The sequence below is a fragment of the Salvelinus sp. IW2-2015 genome, unplaced genomic scaffold, assembly GCF_002910315.2.
Source record: "Salvelinus sp. IW2-2015 unplaced genomic scaffold, ASM291031v2 Un_scaffold2851, whole genome shotgun sequence".
Taxonomy (NCBI): domain Eukaryota; kingdom Metazoa; phylum Chordata; class Actinopteri; order Salmoniformes; family Salmonidae; genus Salvelinus; species Salvelinus sp. IW2-2015.
Window position 1 is genome coordinate 10389 of NW_019944151.1, and position 22516 is coordinate 32904.

Here is a 22516-nt window from a genome sequence, read left to right on the forward strand (position 1 = left end):
CTGGTGAAGAGCGTCTGATAAATTACTAAAATGTCAAATGTACTAATAATAAAATAGGTCCATTGTGAATTAGGTCTGTTGTAAAATGTTATATAATAATCATAGTACATTTGTTGCCAGGAATTATGTCTCCTTATGTCTCCACAGCAAAAAGTTAAACACCAGACGATTCAATAGAGTAAGCCTATTTCAATAACCATGTTATTATTATTATTGTCTTTATTTTTATTAGTATTATTATTATTATCATAATTTAGGGGCAGTTTCCCGTACACATATTAAGAATTGTCCTAGTCTAAAAAAAAAAAAAAACTTTCAATGGAGATTGTCGTTTGAGCTTGCTTTTTATTCCAGGACTATGCATGTGAAACCGCCCCATATCGTTTAGCTAGAAATTAGTCCTCTAATACTTTCAAACGTTCCATCTCCAATCAGCCTTGAATTGCATAACTAGGTGATAAAAAGCCTGCGTTAACACTAGGCCTAAAGCATAGCGTTGTTAAAAGAGAAACATTCATAGTAATGTGTGTGAAATGTTTAAATATATTTATCTTAACTTATAATAGAAACTATACACGTCTTAAATTGAATTTAATGTGTGGCTATCATTGATGGTGTCTGTCTGCTGTAGGCTAGCCTACACTGCTGAAAAAAMCTTTTTGGGCAAAGTAATTTAGGCAGAAAATACACTAGCCTGTCATGGAAAATGGTTGTCCTTTGTGTTACTTGTATCATTATAGGCTATTGTACTGTAGCCTACTTCAAACAAACAAAATCGAATAGACTTGATCTGACTAAACTTTCCTTTTTTTTCCCCCTTCTCTCACTTGAAAGGCCCGCTAACCAGCGGGACTGAGTTTTCAATAGTCGAACCTCTGTTTATTCAGTTGCTCTCGTCTTTGGTGTTACCAACATGACACGGAGAACATCTCAGGTCTATGGGTGGGTGTCCTGAACCTGTAACGGGGTCAAACAGAGTCCTGCTGAACTCACTATGCATGCACCCTGCCGCTGAAAACCCAGTAAACACACTTGTCATTTAAAGTGACCTATACTATAATGTTCCAAAGTCTTCTCCGACCTAATGCGTCGTTTTAACGCTGACGGGCACTTTCAGATGTGTTACAATAGTGACATATTTTGTCTTGGCACTTTAGTTTCTGTGTACGTGTTCTAGAGAGAGAGAGAGAGAGAGAGAGAACGTCACTGTCTCCAATTACCCGGGTTGGCTTTAAAAAGTAGAGGTTCCAGCACGGACATGGCGGTTATTTAAGGATGGACGCTCTCACGTCCAGGATTTGGCATGTCAAACATTTCATTTTGAACCTTTTGGCACAACGTCCTGTGTGTGATCCACCTGGACGTTTAGTGACTGAGACTCCAGTCAGCTCCCGTTTTCCAAATAATTATTATCTTGATTTCACATCACTGCTAAGATCAACTGTCCAAATACACAAACTAATTTATTTTAAAATGCAAATGGATTCATCCTCTTCATTCCTAAAATCAAATATAAATCGTATCATACGTCAAATGTCTTTATAAAGCCCCTTTTACATCAGCAGATGACACAACGTGCTATGCAGAAACCCCAGCCTAAAACCCCAAAACAGAAAGCATTGCAGATGTAGAAGAACTGTGGCTAGGAAAAACCCACTAGAAAAGGCAGGAACTTAGGAAGAAACCTAGAGAGGAACCAGGCTCTGAGGGGTGGCCAGTCCTCTTCTGGCTGTGCAGGGTGGAGAGAAGAGTACACGGCCATTAAGGCCAGATTGTTCTTCAAGATGTTCAAACGTTCATCGATGCTAAAGGTTACAGTAGATAAATGAGAAAATGTACACCGTTAAAAACTGTAAAAAAGGGTTACAAACTGTGATCCAGTTCAAAACTAAACAATCCCCTGGAATGTGGCTCATTGGGGAAAATCCTATGAGAAAATAGTGATGCATTAGCTAGTTTTCCATCCAATTGGCGACAGATTTACATGTAAATATTATATTTATATTAAATATTATATTTACATAAAGAAAATATGAGCATTTTCCACACCAGTGGCGTTTTCACCAAACTGAGTTGTTGGGGGGATAATCAGTGCATGATCACAGTGCGCACAAAAAACGACATTTTCGCTTAATTTTTTTTATTTAACTCGTGTTCATGTACCGAATACAAATCTAAAGTTCAATGCGTTTCCAACACTACCAATAGTTTTGTTCACAAAAGCTGTTGCTTTAAACAGCTAAAATGTGACCACTCTGGTCTCGACACGTACGCTCTAGCCAACAGCTCGCAGATTCAGTACACATTGTGTAAAAGAGCAAGAATATTTGTATTTGTCAAAACGGCAGTCAAGCATTGATCATGTCACCAGAAGATCTTCAATATCGATTGGAAATGAGCATCAATATCACTATGCACTTTCACCACTCTGACGTTGATTATCAATTATTTATGCAGTAAGACTAATAAAAGTGCATGATTTTCCGGTAGGTTTAGTGAGAGGACCACACAACCATATCATCGTGTGATTCCCAAGTTGGCGTTGATATGATTATTATATTAGTATTACCTCATAAAGACGTTTCCAACACCATTTTCGCTAACTGGCTGGCCATTCTCTCGACATAATACATTTTACTGACACAAAAAAGACCACACCATGTCGAATGAACAAATGTCAGCGTTCATAATATTGTACCCGAAACTTCCTAATTACCATCGCATCTTTCCTGATTTTTATATATGGACTTTACTTGCATAGAAACGTGGTTATCGGCGGTTTACACATGCAGGCCAATTCTGATATTTCCCATAATTGGTCTTTGGACCAATTAGATATTTTGTCAACAATTGGCCAATGGGAAATAACCATCGAACGGAAGACACAATCCGAGACACTTGGAAGCATTCAATGGATTTATTGGTAAATTGTTCAGTCCCTATTAACAAGTTGGGGAAATTACCACAAGACAAATTTCACTTACTCATGAAGCCCCTTACCAGCGGTCAGCCATACATACTGTCACACACACACACTCTCTCTCTCTGTCAGACACACACACACTCTCTCTTTCTCTCTCTGTCAGACACACACACTATCTTTCTCTCTCTGTCACACACACACACACTCTCTCTCAGACCTAAACCATGTAGCTAGTCAATCTCACCTGGACTTGGACATCCTTTAGGAACCAATAGTGAGTTAACGGGGACCCTAACAAAAGGGGAAGTTAATAAACTACACAAACTAAGGAGGTCTGAAACAGTCTACTTCAGAGCACAACTCACTCAGATGTAAACAGTAACAGTTCAGTAAAATGATGCACGATTAATAAATCCCTTGTTGTTTGGATTCATTTCATATATTAACTCACAGGAGTAGGACACCACAGAGACGCTAAATATTACATATACGGAATGTCTTTTCGCTTCGCCCCGCCCCCCCCCCCACCACCACGGATGACACTCGTATCCTGTTCCAACCTGACCAGCTCCATGGGCAGATTGGGAATTGGCCTGGGTTCCCTGTGGCAGCATAGGGTCTCCTTGTCCTTGTTTTTGTATTTGATGCTACATCTAAACCGAGGAGAAACACGAGTATAAAAACATCTGTGTGTGAGGTGTAGGGGAGGTCACCGTGCTTTACCGAGTAAAGGCTAGCCCTGCCTGCAGCGTCACTTTAGGCTAGCCTGCCTGCAGCGTCACTTTAGGTTAGCCCTGCCTGCAGCGTCACTTTAGGCTAGCCCTGCCTGCAGCGTCACTTTAGGCTAGCCCTGCCTGCAGCGTCACTTTAGGTTAGCGCCTGCCTGCAGCGTCACTTTAGGCTAGCCCTGCCTGCAGCGTCACTTTAGGTTAGCCCTGCCTGCAGCATCACTTTAGGCTAGCCCTGCCTGCAGCGTCACTTTAGGCTAGCCCTGCCTGCAGCGTCACTTTAGGCTAGCCCTGCCTGCAGCGTCACTTAGGCTAGCCCTGCCTGCAGCGTCACTTTAGGTTAGCCCTGCCTGCAGCGTCACTTTAGGTTAGCCCTGCCTGCAGCGTCACTTTAGGTTAGCCCTGCCTGCAGCGTCACTTTATGTAGGACGCTAGCCCTGCCTGCAGCGTCACTTTAGGCTAGCCCTGCCTGCAGCTCACTTTAGGCTAGCCCTGCCTGCAGCGTCACTTTAGGTTAGCCCTGCCTGCCAGCGTCACTTTAGGCTAGCCCTGGCCTGCAGCGTCACTTTAGGCTAGCCCTGCCTGCAGCGTCACTTTAGGTTAGCCCTGCCTGCAGCATCACTTTAGGCTAGCCCTGCCTGCAGCATCACTTTAGGTTAGCCCTGCCTGCAGCATCACTTTAGGCTAGCCCTGCCTGCAGCATCACTTTAGGCTAGCCCTGCTTGGGAAATCAGCTTTCTACGTTAGACACATACGGCACAGGGAAAACCTAGGCCAACTCCTAAAGCCCACAGTTTTAATAAGCTTCAACAGAACACACTTACCCTAAAGAAACAGAGGGGACTCAACCACTCGTGGGCCACAGTAAGAGGACCACGTAGTGACAGTTTTGTACATGACAGATCAGATCCTTAAAAATAAATTTAAAAAATAAAAACACAAACAATAGTCACTGGGTGGGGGGGGGGAGTCAAAGGGGTCAAGCGGCGAGACAGGTGTTTGAAGGTGGGCGGGCCTCCCTCCAAGGCTTGGTTGGGAAAGGTCTGTAGAGCAGGGCGGTGCGTGGCAGGACAGCGCCGTGGGCTACCCTTCCTTCAGCCTTCCACACAGCTAGCGTTCCAGAGAGGAGGAGGAGCAGAGAGGTGGGTGGGATGAGAAGGAAGAGAGGAGGGATGAGAGACTCATTCGGTGGCTTTGAGGGAGAAGGAGAGCTTGGGCCGGGACTTTCCCTTGCCCAGGATCATTTTCTGTTCCTCCTTCTGCTGCCGCTGCCGATCCTGGTCCAGCTTCATCCTCTCCTCGTGAATCTTTCTCTGCTCCTCTACGATACGCAACTGCTCCTCAGCCTGGTGGACACACACACACACACACACACACACACACACACACACACACCAGGGTCATGATAAAGATCCTGCAATGCCAAAATGCCCACAAACTGTTGATGTTTTCTGAGCCCCACCAAGACGTTATTAGAATCAGTTTGTTGTTGTTTAACACAAATCGTGACTTGTCCAAATAAAAACAAAAATACATCTTACAAAATGGAGTGAAGTTTCAGAAACAGATGATAAAAACAGGCGAAGGGGAAGAAAAACAACAAGACTTATTGTTAATGGTTACTGATAACCATCAATGCAAAGCCGGTGCCAGGATGCGTTACTGTGCTAACGTAGCGTTTCTCACAGAAGCCCTGGGAATCTACGTCTACGCCCTCAAAACGGCAAAACAAAAAATGCCACTACTGCATTTCACATGAAAGCTACGAAGACCACGTATTTCAATATTAAGAACGACCATAATTCATCCTAGAATTGCCCCGTTTGCTGTTTGAACAGAACAGAGGAGGAGGAAACAGGGGTTTTTACCAGCTTGGCCTGAGCGTCAGCGATCTTGCGGTTATTCTCCTCCAGGATTTTCTCCAGCTCGTCCCGTTTGGATCGTTCTTCCTCCTAAAGACACAATGCCATGTTAGCACAGGATACGGACCCAGTCACTCCCAACACACACCCAGTCACTCCCAACACACACTCCCAACACACACACACACCCACCCAGTCACTCCCAACACCCCCACCCACTCCCAACACACACACACACACACACCCAACACACACACCCCCACCCAGTCACTCCCAACACCCCCACCCAGTCACTCCCAACACCCCCACCCACTCCCAACACACACTCCCAACACCCCCAAGTATACATTATTGACCTCTCAACACACATGTGGGCACAGTCACTCGTCTTCATCCTACACAAAGGAGTGTGTCACAACCAGCCTTCTCCCATCACAACCAGCCTTCTCCCATCACAACCAGCCTTCTCCCATCACAACCAGCCTTCTCCCATCACAACCAGCCTTCTCCCATCACAACCAGCCTTCTCCCATCACAACCAGCCTTCTCCCATCACAACCAGCCTTCTCCCATCACAACCAGCCTCTCCCATCACAACCAGCCTCTCCCATCCGTTCTTCTCTGTCGAGCAGAAAGCTTTCAGAACACAGAGGAGCACAACATATATCAAAAGGGGAAAAGAAGCCCTGCCCATATACAGGAATCACTCAATAAGACTTGTAGCTGGATCATTAAGACATTAAAGAGAATATAAAAAGAGGGGAAACCCACTCGTCACACTTACATAGCAGATATTTAAAAGACACAAAAACAAACATTCTAAAAAATAAAAAAAATCTATTTGCTTCTTTCTTATCAAGCAAGAGAAAAAGGATTAAAAAAAAACAAATTCAAAAAAAGGAGTGAATAGTTTTAGCTCACCAATGCACGTATACCTACACAACTGGTGAAAGCATTCAGCATTAAAACGGTTGAATATTTACTGTCTCGTCCAGACTGTGTCCCCTGCAGAGAGAGAAGCGCTCCTGGAGGAGGAAGGGTGGGGTGGGGAGGGGGGCTGCCATACACCAAAATGCGCCCGGCCCGCCTGTGGCCTTCCTCTTTAAAAAACTGATCTGTGTACAGCTTGACTGCCGCCTGCAGCCCAGCTCGCACTCTTTAAAGCCGCTCTCTCTGGCTCAGTTCACATGGAGACAACATACAGCAGCTGTAGAGTACAGTGTGGAGGAGGCCTGAACACAGCACATGAGCTGGGAGCTGTCTGCAGGCCAGTTCAGGTCAAATGGTGTTAACACAAGTTGGGTCCAGAAATCAAAATTAAATTAAAGAAAAAAATATATATTAAAAAACACCCCTAAAGAGAAGCAAGTCATGAGGACGTCAAATCTAATAAAGAGCATTTGCTGTGGTTGTTTGTTCTTTAAAACCGTGTTAAGTTTCAACATWAAAAAAATGAATATTAAATAAGTAGCATTAACAGACAGGGTTAGACCAGAGATCATTGACCTTGCAAACAGGAAACAGGAAATGGAGGTCCGTCATTGTTACGTATCCCAGAGCAGATGCCTTCTAAAAATGGGAGCTATTCAAAACAAGGATTAAGAGAGGACGACGATAATATAAACTTTATTGGACACACTAAACTAAATTGTGTATGTAATCACGTACTTTTATTAGGCTATTTATTCAAAAACAGAAAGTGGTGTGGAGTGACAGGTCTAATGCTGCAAATGGAAGGGGGGGGGGTCTGAATAAGAGCGAGTGTGGGGGAGGGGGTAGCTCAGTGAGGTGCACTGATAAATAAATTCTTATTTACAATGAGATGCAGTGCCCTAGACCGCTGTGCCACTCGGGAGTCCAAACTAGGGGTAACGGTTCACCAAACCCACGGTTCGGAATGTACTGTCGTTTTGGGAGGGGGGGGGTCACTGTTAAGAGAAAGTGGGATACCTAGTCAGATGTACAACTGAATGTATTCAACTGAAATGTGTCTTCCACATGTAACCCTCTGAATCAGAGGGGGGGGGGGGGGGGGGGGGGCTGCCTTAACATCGGCATCCACGTCATCGGCGCCCGGGGAACAAGTGGGTTGATTCGATCCAGCAACTTGTCCAACGCTCCTTCCTACCCGCCAGGCTACTTGCCGTCGGTACGTACTGTCAATTTGGGGTCACGGGTCGGTTTCGGTACAGCGGGAAAATGGAATGCCAAGAGTTAGTTGTGCTTTTTAATTTAAGAAAATACAGTGTGACGCCATATAGAGAGTGGCGGGAAAAATAGTTTCCCCCTTTTTGATACTGAATGTTACCAGATCTTCAACCAAAACCTAATATTAGTTAGAGGGAACCGGAGTTAAGTTACATTTTTTTATAAAATAAGTATATGAWTTTGATTTATTTAACAAAGTTCTGCAACACCCAATGTGAAAAAATAACTGCCCCCAGACACTCCATAAATGTCCGTGTAGGTACAAAGTGGAGTCCCAATTCAACGGCTCAGACACGAGAAGTATGTGGCAGGGTCTACAGCAAATAACCGACTACAAAAAGAAAACCAGTCACATCACGGAACACGGGACAGTAGGGGAGAAGGTGGAAAGTTAAGTTCCTCGGCGTACACATCACGGACGAACTTTAAAAAAATGGTCCAGCCACACAGACAGCTTGGTGAAGAAGGCGCAGCAACGCCTCTTCAACCTTAGGAGGCTGAAGAAATTTGGCATGTCACCCAAAACCCTGACAAACTTTTACAGATGCACAATCGAGAACATCCTGTCGGGCTGTATCACCGCCTGGTACGGCAACTGCTCCGCCCACAACCACAAGGCTCTCCAGAGGGTAGTGAGGTCTGCACAACGCATCACTGGTGGCAAAACTATCTGCCCTCCAAGACACCTACACCACCTGATGTCACAGGTGGTGGTAGTGTGATGGTTTGAGGATGCTTTGCTGACTCAGGACCTGGACGACTTGCCTTAATAGAAGGAACCATGAATTCTGCTCTGTTTCAGAGAACTCTACAGGAGAATGTCAAGCCATCTGTCTGCGAGCTGAAGCTGAAGGGCTGCTGGGTCATGAAGCAAGACAATGATTCAAAGCACACAATGGCTAAAAAGTAACAGATTAGAAGTTTTGGAATGGCCTAGTCAAAGTCCAGACCTAGTCCCAGTTGAGMTGTTGTAGCAGGACTTGAAATGAGCAGTTCATGTTTAAAAACCCACAAACCTCGCTGAGTTAAAGCAGTGCTGTCATTTCAGCTGAAGGAGACACAACCAGTTATTGAGTGTCTGGGGGGAATTACTTATTCACACAGGGGCATTGGGTGCTGCATAACTTTGTTCATGAAATAAAATAATCAAATGTTATTAGTTACATGTGCCGAATACAACAGGTATTCACCTTAGAGTGAAATGCTTACTTACGAGCCCCTAACCAACAGTGCAGTTAAAAAAAATACAGACAAGAAAAAAGGTAACTAAAGAGCAGCAGTAAAATAACAATAGCGAGACTATATACAGGGGGGGTACCGGTACAGAGTCAATGTGCGGGGGCACCGGTTAGTCGAGGTAATATGTACATGTAGGTGGAGTTATTAAAGTGACTACGCATAGATAATACACAGAGTAGCAGCAGTGTAAAAGGGGGGGGGGGGGAGTGGCAATGCAAATAGTTTGGGGTAGCCATTTGATTTGATGTTCAGGAGTCATATGGTTTGGGGGTAGAAGCTGTTTAGAAGCCTCTTGGACCTAAACCTGGCACTCCAGTACTGCTTGCCGTGCGTTAGCAGAGAGAAAATTCTATGACTAGGGTGGCTGGAGTCTTTGACAATTTTTAGGGCCTTCCTCTGACACCGCCTGGTATAGAGGTCCTGGATGGCAGGAAGCTTGGCCGCAGTAACGTACTGGGCCGTGCGCACTACCCTCTGTAGTGCCTTGCGGTCGGAGGCTGAGCAGTTGCCATGCCATGCCGTGCTGCAACCCGTCAGGATGCTCTCGATGGTGTAGCTGAAAATATTTTGAGGAGCTGAGGACCCATGCCAAATCTTTTCAGTATCCCGAGGGGGAATAGGTTTTTCGTGCCCTCTTCACTGCTGTCTTGGTGTGCTTGGACCATGTTAGTTTGTTGGTGATGTGGACACCAAGGAACTTGAAGCTCTCAACCTGCTCCACTGCACCCTCGTCGATGAGAATTGGGACGTGCTCGGTCCTTTTTTCCCTCTAGTCCACAATCATCTCCTTTGTCTTGATCACATTGAGGGAGAGGTTGTTGTCCTGGCACCACACGGCCAGGTCTCTGTCCTCCTTCCTATAGGCTGTCTTGTCGTTGTTGGTGATCAGGCCTACCACTGTTGTGTCGTCTGAAAACGTAATGATGGTGTTGGAGTCGTGCCTGGCCGTGCAGTCATGGGTGAACAGGGAGTACAGGAGGGGACTCGAGCACGCACCCCTGAGGGGCCACCGTGTTGAGGATCAGCGTGGCAGATGTGTTGTAACCTAACAGTACCACCTGGGAGCAGCCCGTCAGGAAGTCCAGTATCCAGTTGCAGAGGTGTTTCGTCCCAGGGTCCTTAGCTTATTGATGAGCTTTGAGGGCACTACGGTGATGAACGCTGAGCTGTAGTCAATGAATAGCATTCTCACATAGGTGTTCCTATTGTCCAGGAGAGAAAGGGCAGCGTGGAGTGCAATTGAGATTGCATCATCGATCGATCTGTTGGGGCGGTAAACAAATTGGAGTGGGTCTAAGGTTTCTGGGATAATGGTGTTGATGTGAGCCATGACCAGCCTTTCAAAGTCCTTTATGACTACAGAAGTGAGTGCTAYGGGTCAGTAGTCATTTAGGCAGGTTAACTTAGTGTTCTTGGGCACAGGGACTATGGTGGTCTGCTTAAAACATGTTGGTATTACAGACTCGGACAGGGAGAGGTTGAAAATGTCAGTGAAGACATTTGCCAGTTGGTCAGCGCATGCTCGCAGTACACGTCCTGGTAATCCGTCTGGCCCTGCGGCCTTGTGAATGTTGACCTGTTTAAAAGGTCTTACATCGGCTGCAGAGAGCATGATCACACAGTCTTCAGGAAACAGCTGTTTCTAGAATATAATTGTTTTATTTGTTCACTCAGGTTCCCTTTATCTAATATTAGATTTTGGGTGAAGATCTGATAACATTCAGTATCAAAAATATGCAAAATTAGAAAAAAATTGGAAGAGGGGGAAAATACTTTTTTCACGGCACAGTATATGATCATCAGTCACATGCCTGATGAAAGCACAAATCAGGCATATCAACACTTTAAAATTAAAACACGATTACTCATCAACAACACTAAAATAAAGTGCAATACGCGTGTGAAACCCATATGTAAACACGGCTCAGATATCGTCTAGGACCCATGCTAGAATGTTTTCTAACAAAGAGGAAAAATATGCGCATTAGTGTGACTCATAAAGACAGCTTGTCTGTAAGCACATTCTTCTCATCTTCCACTCCAGGGTAATGTGATGGGCTGTCACCGTTAAGATGCTCTCTGTAGCCCTGGAGGTCCAGCCATCTGTAGGAAGTGCAACACGGAGTGCATTGGGCCAATTCATGGACAACTCGGGCTTTAGCTTTGCTTATATTAGAGCTGGTACTACCCGTTTGCTGAAATGGATGCGAGAGGGCGACGTTCGTAACGTGGAGCGAGCACTTTCACGAGGTGCTTAAAAACAAGCCCTATTCTTTTCAACCATCGGGAAAGGGCGCATGTCCGCAGCTATAAACATACCTATCGCTCGTAATTTCTTTGGCTTAGTCAGAATCAGCTGTGAAGGGGCTGCTTGAATACTGATTTGGTAGGCATACTAGGGTGATGTCGGCGTAAATGTGTCAACGTGTTTAGTGTTGGCAGCTGCATAGGCTATTCTTGGGTGAGCAGTGGTGACATTCCCTGTCCATCGCTGTTGTAATCTACTGGGAAGCATAAAAATGTTCCCAAACTGGAGATTTAAACAATTATGGTTTATCGACCCCCACCACCACTCGCCATCGTACAGAACTAGTTCCCGGCTGCGCCTGACAAAAGCAACAGTTTGAAATTCGCCAAAACGAAGATTTGAAATTTTGATTACAACGTGTTCATAGGCTCTAGTTGTTTCAACAGAATAGCCTGAAATGGTTTTTCCAGCACAGATTTACTCTAGAAATATACAACGTAGCGTAGGCATAGCCTATAGGCCTAGCGTTTGTATTTTTTTGTATTCATACTGAACCTTTCGGTACGGGGACCTCGATTCGGTCCGCATTTTGAACCCGATTGAATATATATATATATATTATATAGGGGGTATATATATTCGGTCCCCGTACCGAAAGGTTCAGTATGAATACATGTACCGTTACAGCACTAAAATAAACAATTGGGCTAAAAAAAGGGACTGATTTGTAACTAATAAGCCAAAGTTTCTCCATCCCTATTTGTTTCTGTATGGGTCGTGGATGGGAAAACCTGTGTTCTCTGCCTGCCTGGGGAAATAACACATTTCACTGAATGTTGGACACAGAGACAGTTACTGATAATGAAATGTCAAATTTGAAAAATAGCTTTATTTTTTATTTTAGATATTTACAATAATGAAAGTTTAAAAAAAAAAGTTAATGAGTCATTCTGAATAGGAATGTATGAATGGGGAAGGAGGGGAGAGAATGATGAGAGCAAATGAAGGGATGAAGTCAGTAAATTGTCATAACCCGGCCATGGCAAAAGTCTCAAATGAATCCTGCGTGTCTTGACTGTCCACTGCCAAATATTGGCTGTTTAACTTCCCCATTTAGAAACCATCAGTCTACTACCCGTAAAGCACAGAGCTCTAACCCAACCCTCAGTCTCTACCGTAAAGCACAGACTCTAACCCACCTCAGTCTACTACCCGTAAAGCACAGAGCTCTAACCAACCCTCAGTCTACAACCCTTAAGCACAGAGACTTAAACCAACCCTCAGTTCTACACCCGTAAAGCACAGAGCTCTAACCCAACCCTCAGTCTACTACCCGTAAAGCACAGAGCTCTAACCAAACCCCACCTATCCTGAGCCTCAGCTAGCCGTGTCCTACCCTCTCAACCCTCCCTGAGCAGTGAAACCCACCCTGTCATAGCCGTTTGGGGGGGGGGGGCCACTTGCCAGAGAAGGCAGTAGTGGGGCGGTGTAGAGGTGCCTGCATTCCCAACGACCGAGCGTTACCTCTCTGGCCTTCTGGGCCTGTAGCTCCGTCTGCCTCTGTTTCTCCAGCTCCTCCAACAGCTGGCGTTCCATGATGCGCTTGGCCTCCTCCACACGCCGCAGCACCTCCCGCTCTATCTCGTCCCTACGTTTCTCCAGCTCCTCCTCCACCCGCTTGGCCACCAGTTCCTCCACACGACGCGCCGTCTCCTCCTCGATCAGCTTCTCCTCTATCTCCACCTGCCGGCTGCTCGGCAAGGGTGGCGAGAGAAAGAGGGGAGGGTTGCTGACATGGTAGCACAAGTGACATGATACAATCAATGCATATTCAGGTTACTGTTGAATCAATGCAACTTTAATAAAGTCAGATATTGCTACAGGAACAAATCAAATTTTATTGATCACATACACATATTTAGCAGATGATATTGTGGGTGTAGTGAAATGCTTGTGTTCCTAGCACCAAACTCTGGGAATTGTGCATTTGTAAGTTTATCAGGGTTATAAAGCTGCTATATGTATATAAAAAAATAAAAAATAAAATAAAAAAGGTGTTTCAGTGATTTGGAAATTGCAGCATGTCATTATGACATATGTACTTAACATACAACGTGTGGAAACAGATTTGACCCATTGACAACAGGAGATGAGGGGGGGGGACCTAAGTGACACAAGACAACCCCCCCCCCCCCCCCCTATTGGGGGGTGGAAGTGTGGTTGTCCTTAGTAGTTGAGTAATGTGGGGGGGGGGGGGGGTAAACGTAGGTGTGGGTCAGTTCAAACGGCATGCCCGGGGGGGAGGGGCAGGTCACGCACACGAACACAAGGCAGGCGTCCTGTTTACTGTTCAAATGCTTTTAAACTGTTTCAGCTGCCCTATCAACAGGACGTGACTATCGGGAGTCGTTGTCACATTGCTTCAGGCAGGACTTAAAAACACGACACTGTCCCGCTCTCTGATTTCATTTGGTTTGGTTACACACAACCACCAGGAAATCTAGAACCAGTATCCTTATCTGGTGTCCGTGTCTCTATTGGACATTGTGTGGCTGGTTAAGTGACCCTGTGGCTGGGCAGTAAAAGCCCACACAGCAGTCCAGGTGTAGTTCACGGTGTTGTAGGTATCGGGCGTCTATCAGCCTCTGGCCAAAAGGTGCCCAACAACAAGTTTTCCCCCCCCTTGTCTTTTTTCTCTGTCAGACCAATATCATCTAACTACAAACAATGGAGGGGGGTTATTATGCGATGTGCTCGCTGAAGCAGAAAGGTCATCAACATTTTTCTTCCCTCTTGAATTGCACTATAAAAATGGTGACGCCTCAGGTTTTTGCAATGTGCAACATGCATGGATAATGCAGTATGACATGTAAAGGAATGTGGTTCTGAAACAGATAAAAACAGAAGTAACTTTGCCTCTGGCTGTTCATTGTTACATTTCCCGACTGGACTGTGGCTTATCGTAAGACTTTCGCCCAGAATGCTAATTTGGACTGACATAAGTACATATTAAAAGTGTCTGCGGCCAGATGAACGTCATGTGGTTTGACTTCAGTAGTTGAAAACCAGAGGGGCATAGATACCTGACATGTTTCATTTCACAGGTGAGATACTGTGGTTTTGAATTCCCTCCCTTTTAAAACAGTTTACCAGTGACAAGGCCTATATCATGAATGTATATTTCGTTGACTACATTTGGCCATAATGTCTCACATAACTCACAGCTTGGAGGAGAGATGTTGTAGACAATCTTTTTGGGACACAGAGCGAGGCTACATAGCTAGGCTAGCAGGATAAACCACTGTAGGCCATAATCATGACACTAGGTCGTTGATTTGTGATGCATGACAAATGACCAACCAGATTGCCCGATACGCACAACTGCAGAACTATACATGTGCATAAATGAAAGGAATTTAAATCTATACATTCCATTAGGCTAAAGACAAATGAATTGCAGCCAAGTGACTTAGCTAGCTAGCCGGTTGTCTAATGGTACAGGCTTGTATAGCTGACTTGGGCCTCCTCAAGACACGTATTTAGTAGGCAGCTAGCTTGCTAGCGCTTATGCCTGTGTGTATGTCTGTTAGCATTCTAGCTAATTAACCCATGTAGCCATTAAGTAAGCGCCAATATATTTGGTATTAGCAAGCTAGCTACCTACCTATCAAACATGTCTTGCATTATGGCTAAAATATTGAGCTACAACTTACATCTTCCTCTGTCTTTCCATCTCGACTTTCTTCTCCTCCTCCTCTTTTCTCTGTTTTTCGTCCAAGGCGCTTCTCTTGCTCAGTGTCCTGCCGAATATGTCAATTCTCTCCGGCGGTGTGACCGCTCTCTCCCTTTCCCTACGGGTCGATGCTGTAGCTGACCGGGAACGAGAACGCGATTCTCTGCGCCGGTTCCTCTTCGCTTCACGGGACTTGGATCGCTTCTTGGTCCTCTCCTTGTCCCTTGAACGCGACCGGCTCCGTTTTTTGCTGTGCTTGCTGCTTTTGGAGTGTTTGGAACGGGACGAACTGCGACTCCTAGAGCGACCCATGATCACCTCAAGTCGAACGTACCCAGTTAGCTAATTCTATAGTCGGAAATATTCCAACAAACAGCACGGTGTTCCACCTACACACTCGTACACCTCACTACCTGCAATATATGCTCAAACTGAATTGTTAAAACACTCGTATGTCTCGAAAATATTCATTCAAACGTGGTTATTATTCTGCACTGATAACTTGCGGCGCTAAAGCAAGATGGCGACTAGCTCCTGTTTCCCACAATGCAATGCATTCGGTCTTTTCCGACTATCTCCGGCTCATGCATGCCTCTCCTGTGCTGAGTTTATGAACTCACCTGTGCGATATGTAGCATGATGGACATTAATAAATGGTTAGTTAAAAAATCAATACGTTCTCACAAAATAATCCATCAAATTACACTCGTTTGATAACCTCAAGGAGGCAGTATACTCTGTTTAACTGTTGGCGATAGTAGCTGCACTCCAGTGGGTGGAGGACGCTAAACATGGCAGAATTCAAATCAAACGTTATTTGTCACATGCGCCGAATACAACAGGTGAAGGTAGACCTTACAGTGAAATGCTTACTTACAAGCCCTTAAAACCTCTTAAGGACCTTTTTTTTCAAATTTTCGCCAAAAATGACATACCCAAATCTACTGCCTGTAGCTCAGGACCTGACGCAAGGACATGCATATTCTTAATAGCATTTGAAAGGAAACACTTTGACGTTTGTGGAAATGTGGGAGATGTAAGGAGAATATTACACATTAGATTTGGTAAAAGATAATACAAAGAAAAATACATTTTTATTTTGTACCATAATCTCTGAAATGCAAGAGGCCATTTTTGAAATACAAGAGGCCATAATTATTCCACCTCAGGCACAATTTAGATTTTGGCCACTAAAAGGCAGCAGTGTATGTGCAAAGTTTTAGACTGATCCAATGAACCATTGCATATCTGTTCAAAATGTTGTATCAATACTGCCCATATGATTTTAGGCCAAAATGGATACTTAATATATACATTTTCAAGTACATAACTGTGCACTCTCCTCAAACAATAGCATGGTATTCCTTCACTCTAATAGCTACTGTAAATTGGACAGTGCAGTTAGATTAACAAGAATTTAAGCTTTCTGCACATATCAGATATGTCTATGCCCTGGAATGTTCACACACCGATCCATTTGCTGGGCTGAAGAGACAGATTCAGAAGCGAATTAACATTGATTAAAACAATGAAAATACACAGACAGTCCCCAAATGGACCTTTATTGTAATACATTATGAATTGTGTTCAGTAAAAAGCACTAAATAAATGTCAAGTAGTTGCCTATTGCCTACCTATGTGTTATAAAAGCCAATCTAACGACATGTTAGGCTATATTTTCAAGTAGCTCAATGTCTAAATGTTCCCCTAAATCTCCTTTAATTAATTAGCCTACTGTAGTAGGTATTAAATATATTTCATACAATATTCAACCAAAATATTAGGCTTATAACTGTCACATGATTTATGTCAGTGTATCTTTCTCTGTTTGCTTCCTACCTCGACAGCACCACAGCAGCTTGATCTGTAATTTCTCACAGACACAGACAGAAGCACTCGAACCAGCATAACCAGAACTTTTCAGCAAATATGTTGTTTAATTCCCACTCATTTAGAGTGTCGGCCTCAAGAGGTGTTTTTTTGACCTCTCTAATTGTTTTTTGGTACCACCTTTTCATTTTTCTGTTTTGACTGAGTGACTGAAAAGAGAGTCAGAGCGGCCATCACTGTCTTTGATGATGCTTAATATAGATTATTATGACAACAGAAAAGTCATTCAAAAAACAGGGCCATGTGCCGCCGGCTGTGTCCATACATTTTTATATATATATTTCAAGTTTTTGGTTTGTTTGTTTGTTTTTGTTGTCAATTTCGACCACCCCATTTAAGATGGTCCGGCCCTTCTGGCATTTGCCAGAATTGAGAAACGGTCAATCCACCCATGATTCTCTGTAATAACATAAATGCTTCCAATAGTAGGTCACTCCTATTAGGTTTGTCGGATGATAAACGTTTCAACACAGACAAGGGAATCATATAGCATACTACAGTAAATCCTCAAAAGGTTTTACAGCTGCACCATCGAGAGCATCCTGACGGGTTGCATCACTACCTGGTATGGCAACTGCTCGGCCTCCGACCGGGTAAATACAAGTGAATATATTGATAAAAGTCACCTTGTCCTAGAGATATTTACACGGTTATCAAAACGTCACGCCAGTGTAAACCTCAACAAAACACAGCCCTTATTTAAAGTTTTTCTAAAATCCCCTATGGGAAAAATGAATGGTGGAAAAACAATTGGAACCATTTCCCTGTTTGACCTCTAGGTTTTATGGGTGGTATGACTCGTACTTTGGTACCCTATTTCACTTCTTGGCAGAAAGATTAGCATTAGCATGTGGCACTGTCAAATGAAGCACGTGCTGGAAATCTATACTCATCCACATAAAATAGTCCCGGTATCGTTCTTTGACAAACACAGAAAGTTGTATATTGAATTCAATAGAGGAAAACAGGGAGAGCGAGAGAGACAGCCAGTTCCATATTGTAGCCATTGGCTGTATTATACTGTATTATACAGCCAAAACATTAACTGGCAGTCTCTCTTTCTCTCTCCTTCTCTCTCGCTGTTTAATTCTATTGAATTATATGTAGCCTAATTTTTTAAAAACCTAGCAAAGTTGGCAGGGAGGAACACTTGACAAGCACTAATTTGAAATATGTAGTTAGGCTGTTATAAGATATTAAATAAGCCAATGGTCACCTATAAGGAGTTTATTCAGTGATTGTCAAATTTTTCTAAGGGTCCGTAATAAAACATTTATATGATATTCTAAATTGTGTTCACCATTTATTAATCATTATGGCACATTAATAAACCATTTACTAATAATTGGTAAAGACTTTTTCCAGTATCTAATCTTAAAGTGAGTGCTATTTATACTTTATAAATACTTTATAAATGTTTAATTTTGTAATTTCTCACAAAAAGGTGGGCATGCCATTAGTGGACATTCCTGCAGTAGCTGGTAGTAGATCAAACACACAACACAGGATGTTTAAGGAACTATACACTACCGGTCAAAAGTTTTAGAACACCTCATTAGTTTTTACTATTTTCTACATTGTAGAATAGTAGTGAAGACATCAACACTATGAAATAACACATATGGAATCATGTAGTAACCAAAAAAGTGTTGAACAAATCAAAATAAATCAAAATATTTTAGATTCTTCAAAGTAGCCACCCTTTGCCATGATGACAGCTTTGTACACTCTTGGCATTCTCTCAACCAGCTTCACCTGGAATGCTTTTCCAACAGTCTTGAAGGAGTACCCACATATTCTGAGCACTTGTTGGCTGCTTTTCCTTCACTCTGCAGTCCGACTCATCCCAAACAATCTCCATTTGGTTGAGGTCGGAGGATTGTGGAGGCCAGGTCATCTGATGCTGCACTCCATCACTCTCCTTCTTGGTAAAATAGCCCTTACACAGCCTGAAGGTGTGTTGGGTGATTGTTCTGTTGAAAAACAAATGATAGTCCCACTAAGCCCAAACCAGATGGGATGGCGTATCGCTGCAGATTGCTGTGGTAGCCATGCTGGTTAAGTGTGACTTGAATTCTAAATTAATCACAGACAGTCTCACCAGCAAAGCACCCCCACACCATAACTCCATGCTTTACGGTGGGAAATACACATGCAGAGATCATCCGTTCACCCACACCGGTTCACCCACATCACAAAGACACGGCGGTTGGWACCAAAGATCTCCAATTTGGACTCCAGACCAAAGGACACACTTCCACCGGTCTAATGTCCATTGCTCGTGTTTCTTGGCCCAAGCAAGTCTCTTCTTCTTATTGGTGTCCTTTAGTAGTGGTTTCTTTGCAGCAATTCGACATTGAAGGCCGGATTCACGCAGTCTCCTCTGATCAGTTGATGTTGAGATGTGTCTGTTACTTAAAGTCCGTGAAGCATTTATTTGGGCTGCAATTTCTGAGGCTGGTAACTCTAATGAACTTATCCTCTGCAGCAGATGTAACTCTGGGTCTTCCTTTTCTGTGGCGGTCCTCATGAGAGCCAGTTTCATCATAACGCTTGATGGTTTTTGCGACTACACTTGAAGAAACTTTCAAAGTTATTGAAATGTTCCATATTGACAGACCTTCATGTCTTAAAGTAATGATGCACTGTCATTTCTCTTTGCTTATTTGAGCTGTTCTTGCCATAATATGGACATGGCATTTTACCAAATATGGCTATCTTCTCTATACCCCCCTACATTGTCACAACACAACTGATTGGCTTAAACGCATTAAGAAGGAAATAAATTCCTTAAATTAACATTTAGGAAGGCACACCTGTTAATTGAAATGTGTTCCAGGAGACTACTTCATGATGCTGATTGAGAGAATGCCAAGAGTGTTCAAAGTTGTCATCAAGATAAATGGTGGCTATTTTGATTTCTTTAACACTTTTTTGGTTACTACATGATTCCATATGTGTTATTTCATAGTTTTMATGTCTTCACTATTATTCTACAATRTAGAAAATAGTAAAAATATAGAAAAACCCTTGAATGAGTAGGTGCTCTAAAACTTTTTACCGGTAGTGTATATACAGTTGAAGTCGGAAGTTTACATACACTTAGGTTGGAGTCATTAAAACTAGTTTTTCAACCACTCCACTCTTGTTAACAAGCTATAGTTTTGGCAAGTCGGTTAGGACATCTACTTTGTGCAATTGTTTACAGACAGATTATTTCACTTATAATTCACTGTATCACAATTCCAGTGGGTCAGAACTTTACATATACTAAGTTGACTGTGCTTTTAAACAGATTGGAAAATTCCAGAAAATTATGTCATCTCTTTAGAAGCTTCTGATAGGCTAATTGACATAATTTGACTCAATTGTACCTGTGGATGTATTTCAAGGCCTACCTTCAAACTCAGTGCCTCTTTGCTTGACATCATGGGAAAATCTAAAGAAATCAACCAAGACCTCAGAAAAAAAATTATGGACCTCCACAAGTCTGCTTCATCCTTGGGAGCTATTTCCAAACGCCTGAAGGTACCACGTTTATCTGTACAAACAATAGTACGCAAGTATAAACACCATGGGACCATGCAGCCGCCATACCGCTCAGGAAGGAGATGCGTTCTGTCTCCTAGAGATGAACGTATTTTGGTGCGAAATATAATGACGATCATTATATTTGGAGGAAAAAGGGGAGGCTTGCAAGCCGAAGAACACCATCCCAACTGTGAATTACAGGGGTGGCAGCATCATGTTGTGGGGGTGCTTTGCTGCAGGAAGGACTGATGCACTTCACAAAATAGATGGCATCATGAGTAAGAAAATTAGTGGATATATTGAGAAACATCTCAAGACATCAGTCAGGAAGTTAAAGCTTGGTCGCAAATGGGTCTTCCAAATGGACAATGACCCCAAGCATACTTCCAAAGTTGTGGCAAAATGGCTTAAGGTCAACAAAGTCAAGGTATTGGAGTGGCCATCACAAAGCTCTGACCTCAATCCTATAGAAAATTGTGGGCATAACTGAAAAAGCATGTGCGAGCAAGGAGGCCTACAAACCTGACTCAGTTACACCAGCTCTGTCAGGAGGAATGGGTCAAAAATCACCCAACTTATTGTGGGAAGCTTGGGAAGTACCCGAAATGTTTGACCCAAGTTAAACAATTTAAAGGCAATGCTACCAAATACTAATTAAGTGTATGTAAACTTCTGACCCACTGGGAATTGATGAAAGAAATAAAAGCTGAAATCAATCATTCTCTCTACTATTATTCTGACATTTCACATTCTGCAAAGAAAGTGGTGATCCTAACTGACTAAGACAGGGAAATTTTAGTTGTATTAAATGTCAGGAATTGTGAAAAACGGAGTTTAAATGTATTTTGCTAAGGTGTATGTAAACTTCCGACTTCACTGTTCTATATATTGGAAAGTATTCAGACCACTTGACTTTTTCCACATTTTGTGATGTTACAGTCTTATCCTTATTCTAAAACAGCCTTATTTTAAAACTGTTTTTTTCCATCCCCAATCTACACACACAATATTCTATAATTACCAAGCAAAAACCTTTTATTTTTTTTAAATATATTTTACATTTTATCAAAGTTATTACAAATAAAAAATCTTAAATATCACATTTACATACGATTTCAGACCTTTTCCTCAGTATTTGTTGAAGCACCTTGTGTAGCCATTACAGCCTTGAGTCTTCTTGATATGACGCTACAAGTTTGGCACACCTGTATTTGTGGAGTTTCTCCCATTCTTCTCTGCAGATCCTCTCAAGCTCTGTCAGTTGGATGGGAGTGTTGCTGCACAGCTGTTTTCAGGTCTCTCCAGAGATTTCGATCAGGCAACTTCGGGCTCTGGCGTGGCCACTAAGGACATTCAGAGACTTTTCCAGGAAGCCACTCTCGTTGTCTTGGCTGTGTGCTTAGGGTCATTGTCCTGTGGAATTTGAACCTTTGCCCAGTCTGTGTCCTTGAGTGCTGTGGAGCAGGTTTTCATCAAGGATCTCTCTGTATTGTTGCTCTATCTTCAGCTGAAAAACATCCCCACAGCATGATGCTGCGAAATGATTCACCCCCCTTGGCATTTTTCCTATTTTGTTGCCTTACAACCTGAATTTAAAATAGATATTTTGGGGTTGAAGATTTGAAGATTTGAAGACCACTTTGAAGATGCAAAATATTTTTTAGTGGGAAACAAACAAGAAATAAGACAAAAAACAGAACTTGAGCGTGCATAACTATTCACCCCCCAAAGTCAATACTTTGTTAGAGCCACCTTTTGCAGCAATTACAGCTGCAAGTCTCTGGGTTATGTCTCTATCACCTTGGCACATCTAGCCACTGGGATTTTTGCCCATTCTTCAAGGCAAAACTKCTCCAGCTCCTTCAAGTTGGATGGGTTCCGCTGGTGTACCGCAATCTTTAAGTCATACCACAGATTCTCAATTGGACTGAGGTCTGGGCTTTGACGAGGCCATTCCAAGACATTGAAATGTTTCCCCATAAACCACTCGAGTGTTGCTTTAGCAGTATGTTTAGGGTCATTATCCTGCTGGAAGGTGAACCTTTGCCCCAGTCTGTGGTCCTGAGTGCTCAGTCCCAGTCTCAAATCTCTGGAAGACTGAAACAGGTTTCACTCAAGAATTTCCCTGTATTTAGCGCCATCCATCATTCCTTC

The 22516-nt window shown here is 43.2% G+C and overlaps 1 protein-coding gene and 3 long non-coding RNA genes across 5 annotated transcripts; 1 reads left to right on the plus strand and 3 right to left on the minus strand.

The window, feature by feature from the left end:
• Positions 1-2903: 2903 nt before the first annotated feature.
• On the minus strand, positions 2904-4127 carry LOC139025559 (uncharacterized). Its single transcript, XR_011477157.1, has 2 exons — positions 4082-4127; positions 2904-3963 (listed from the first exon to the last, which is right to left on the minus strand). It is a non-coding gene; the product is annotated as an uncharacterized lncRNA (long non-coding RNA).
• LOC139025561 (uncharacterized) lies at positions 3983-4296 on the plus strand. Its single transcript, XR_011477159.1, has 3 exons — positions 3983-4064; positions 4127-4164; positions 4223-4296. It is a non-coding gene; the product is annotated as an uncharacterized lncRNA (long non-coding RNA).
• On the minus strand, positions 4293-15493 carry LOC112074865 (arginine and glutamate-rich protein 1-B). Of its 2 annotated transcripts, none has more exons than XM_024141946.2 (4): positions 14922-15493; positions 12733-12997; positions 5520-5603; positions 4293-4997 (listed from the first exon to the last, which is right to left on the minus strand). In XM_024141946.2, exons 1-4 carry the CDS (start codon positions 15251-15253, stop codon positions 4833-4835), a joined length of 846 nt encoding a protein of 281 aa, XP_023997714.1. In that variant the 5' UTR covers positions 15254-15493; the 3' UTR covers positions 4293-4832. The 2 variants fall into 2 exon arrangements, with proteins under 2 accessions (XP_023997714.1, XP_023997715.1); XM_024141947.2 differs by having other exon boundaries at positions 12733-12958; positions 14922-15492.
• On the minus strand, positions 12078-12626 carry LOC139025560 (uncharacterized). The gene is made up of 3 exons (XR_011477158.1): positions 12477-12626; positions 12408-12437; positions 12078-12371 (listed from the first exon to the last, which is right to left on the minus strand). It is a non-coding gene; the product is annotated as an uncharacterized lncRNA (long non-coding RNA).
• Positions 15494-22516: the final 7023 nt, after the last annotated feature.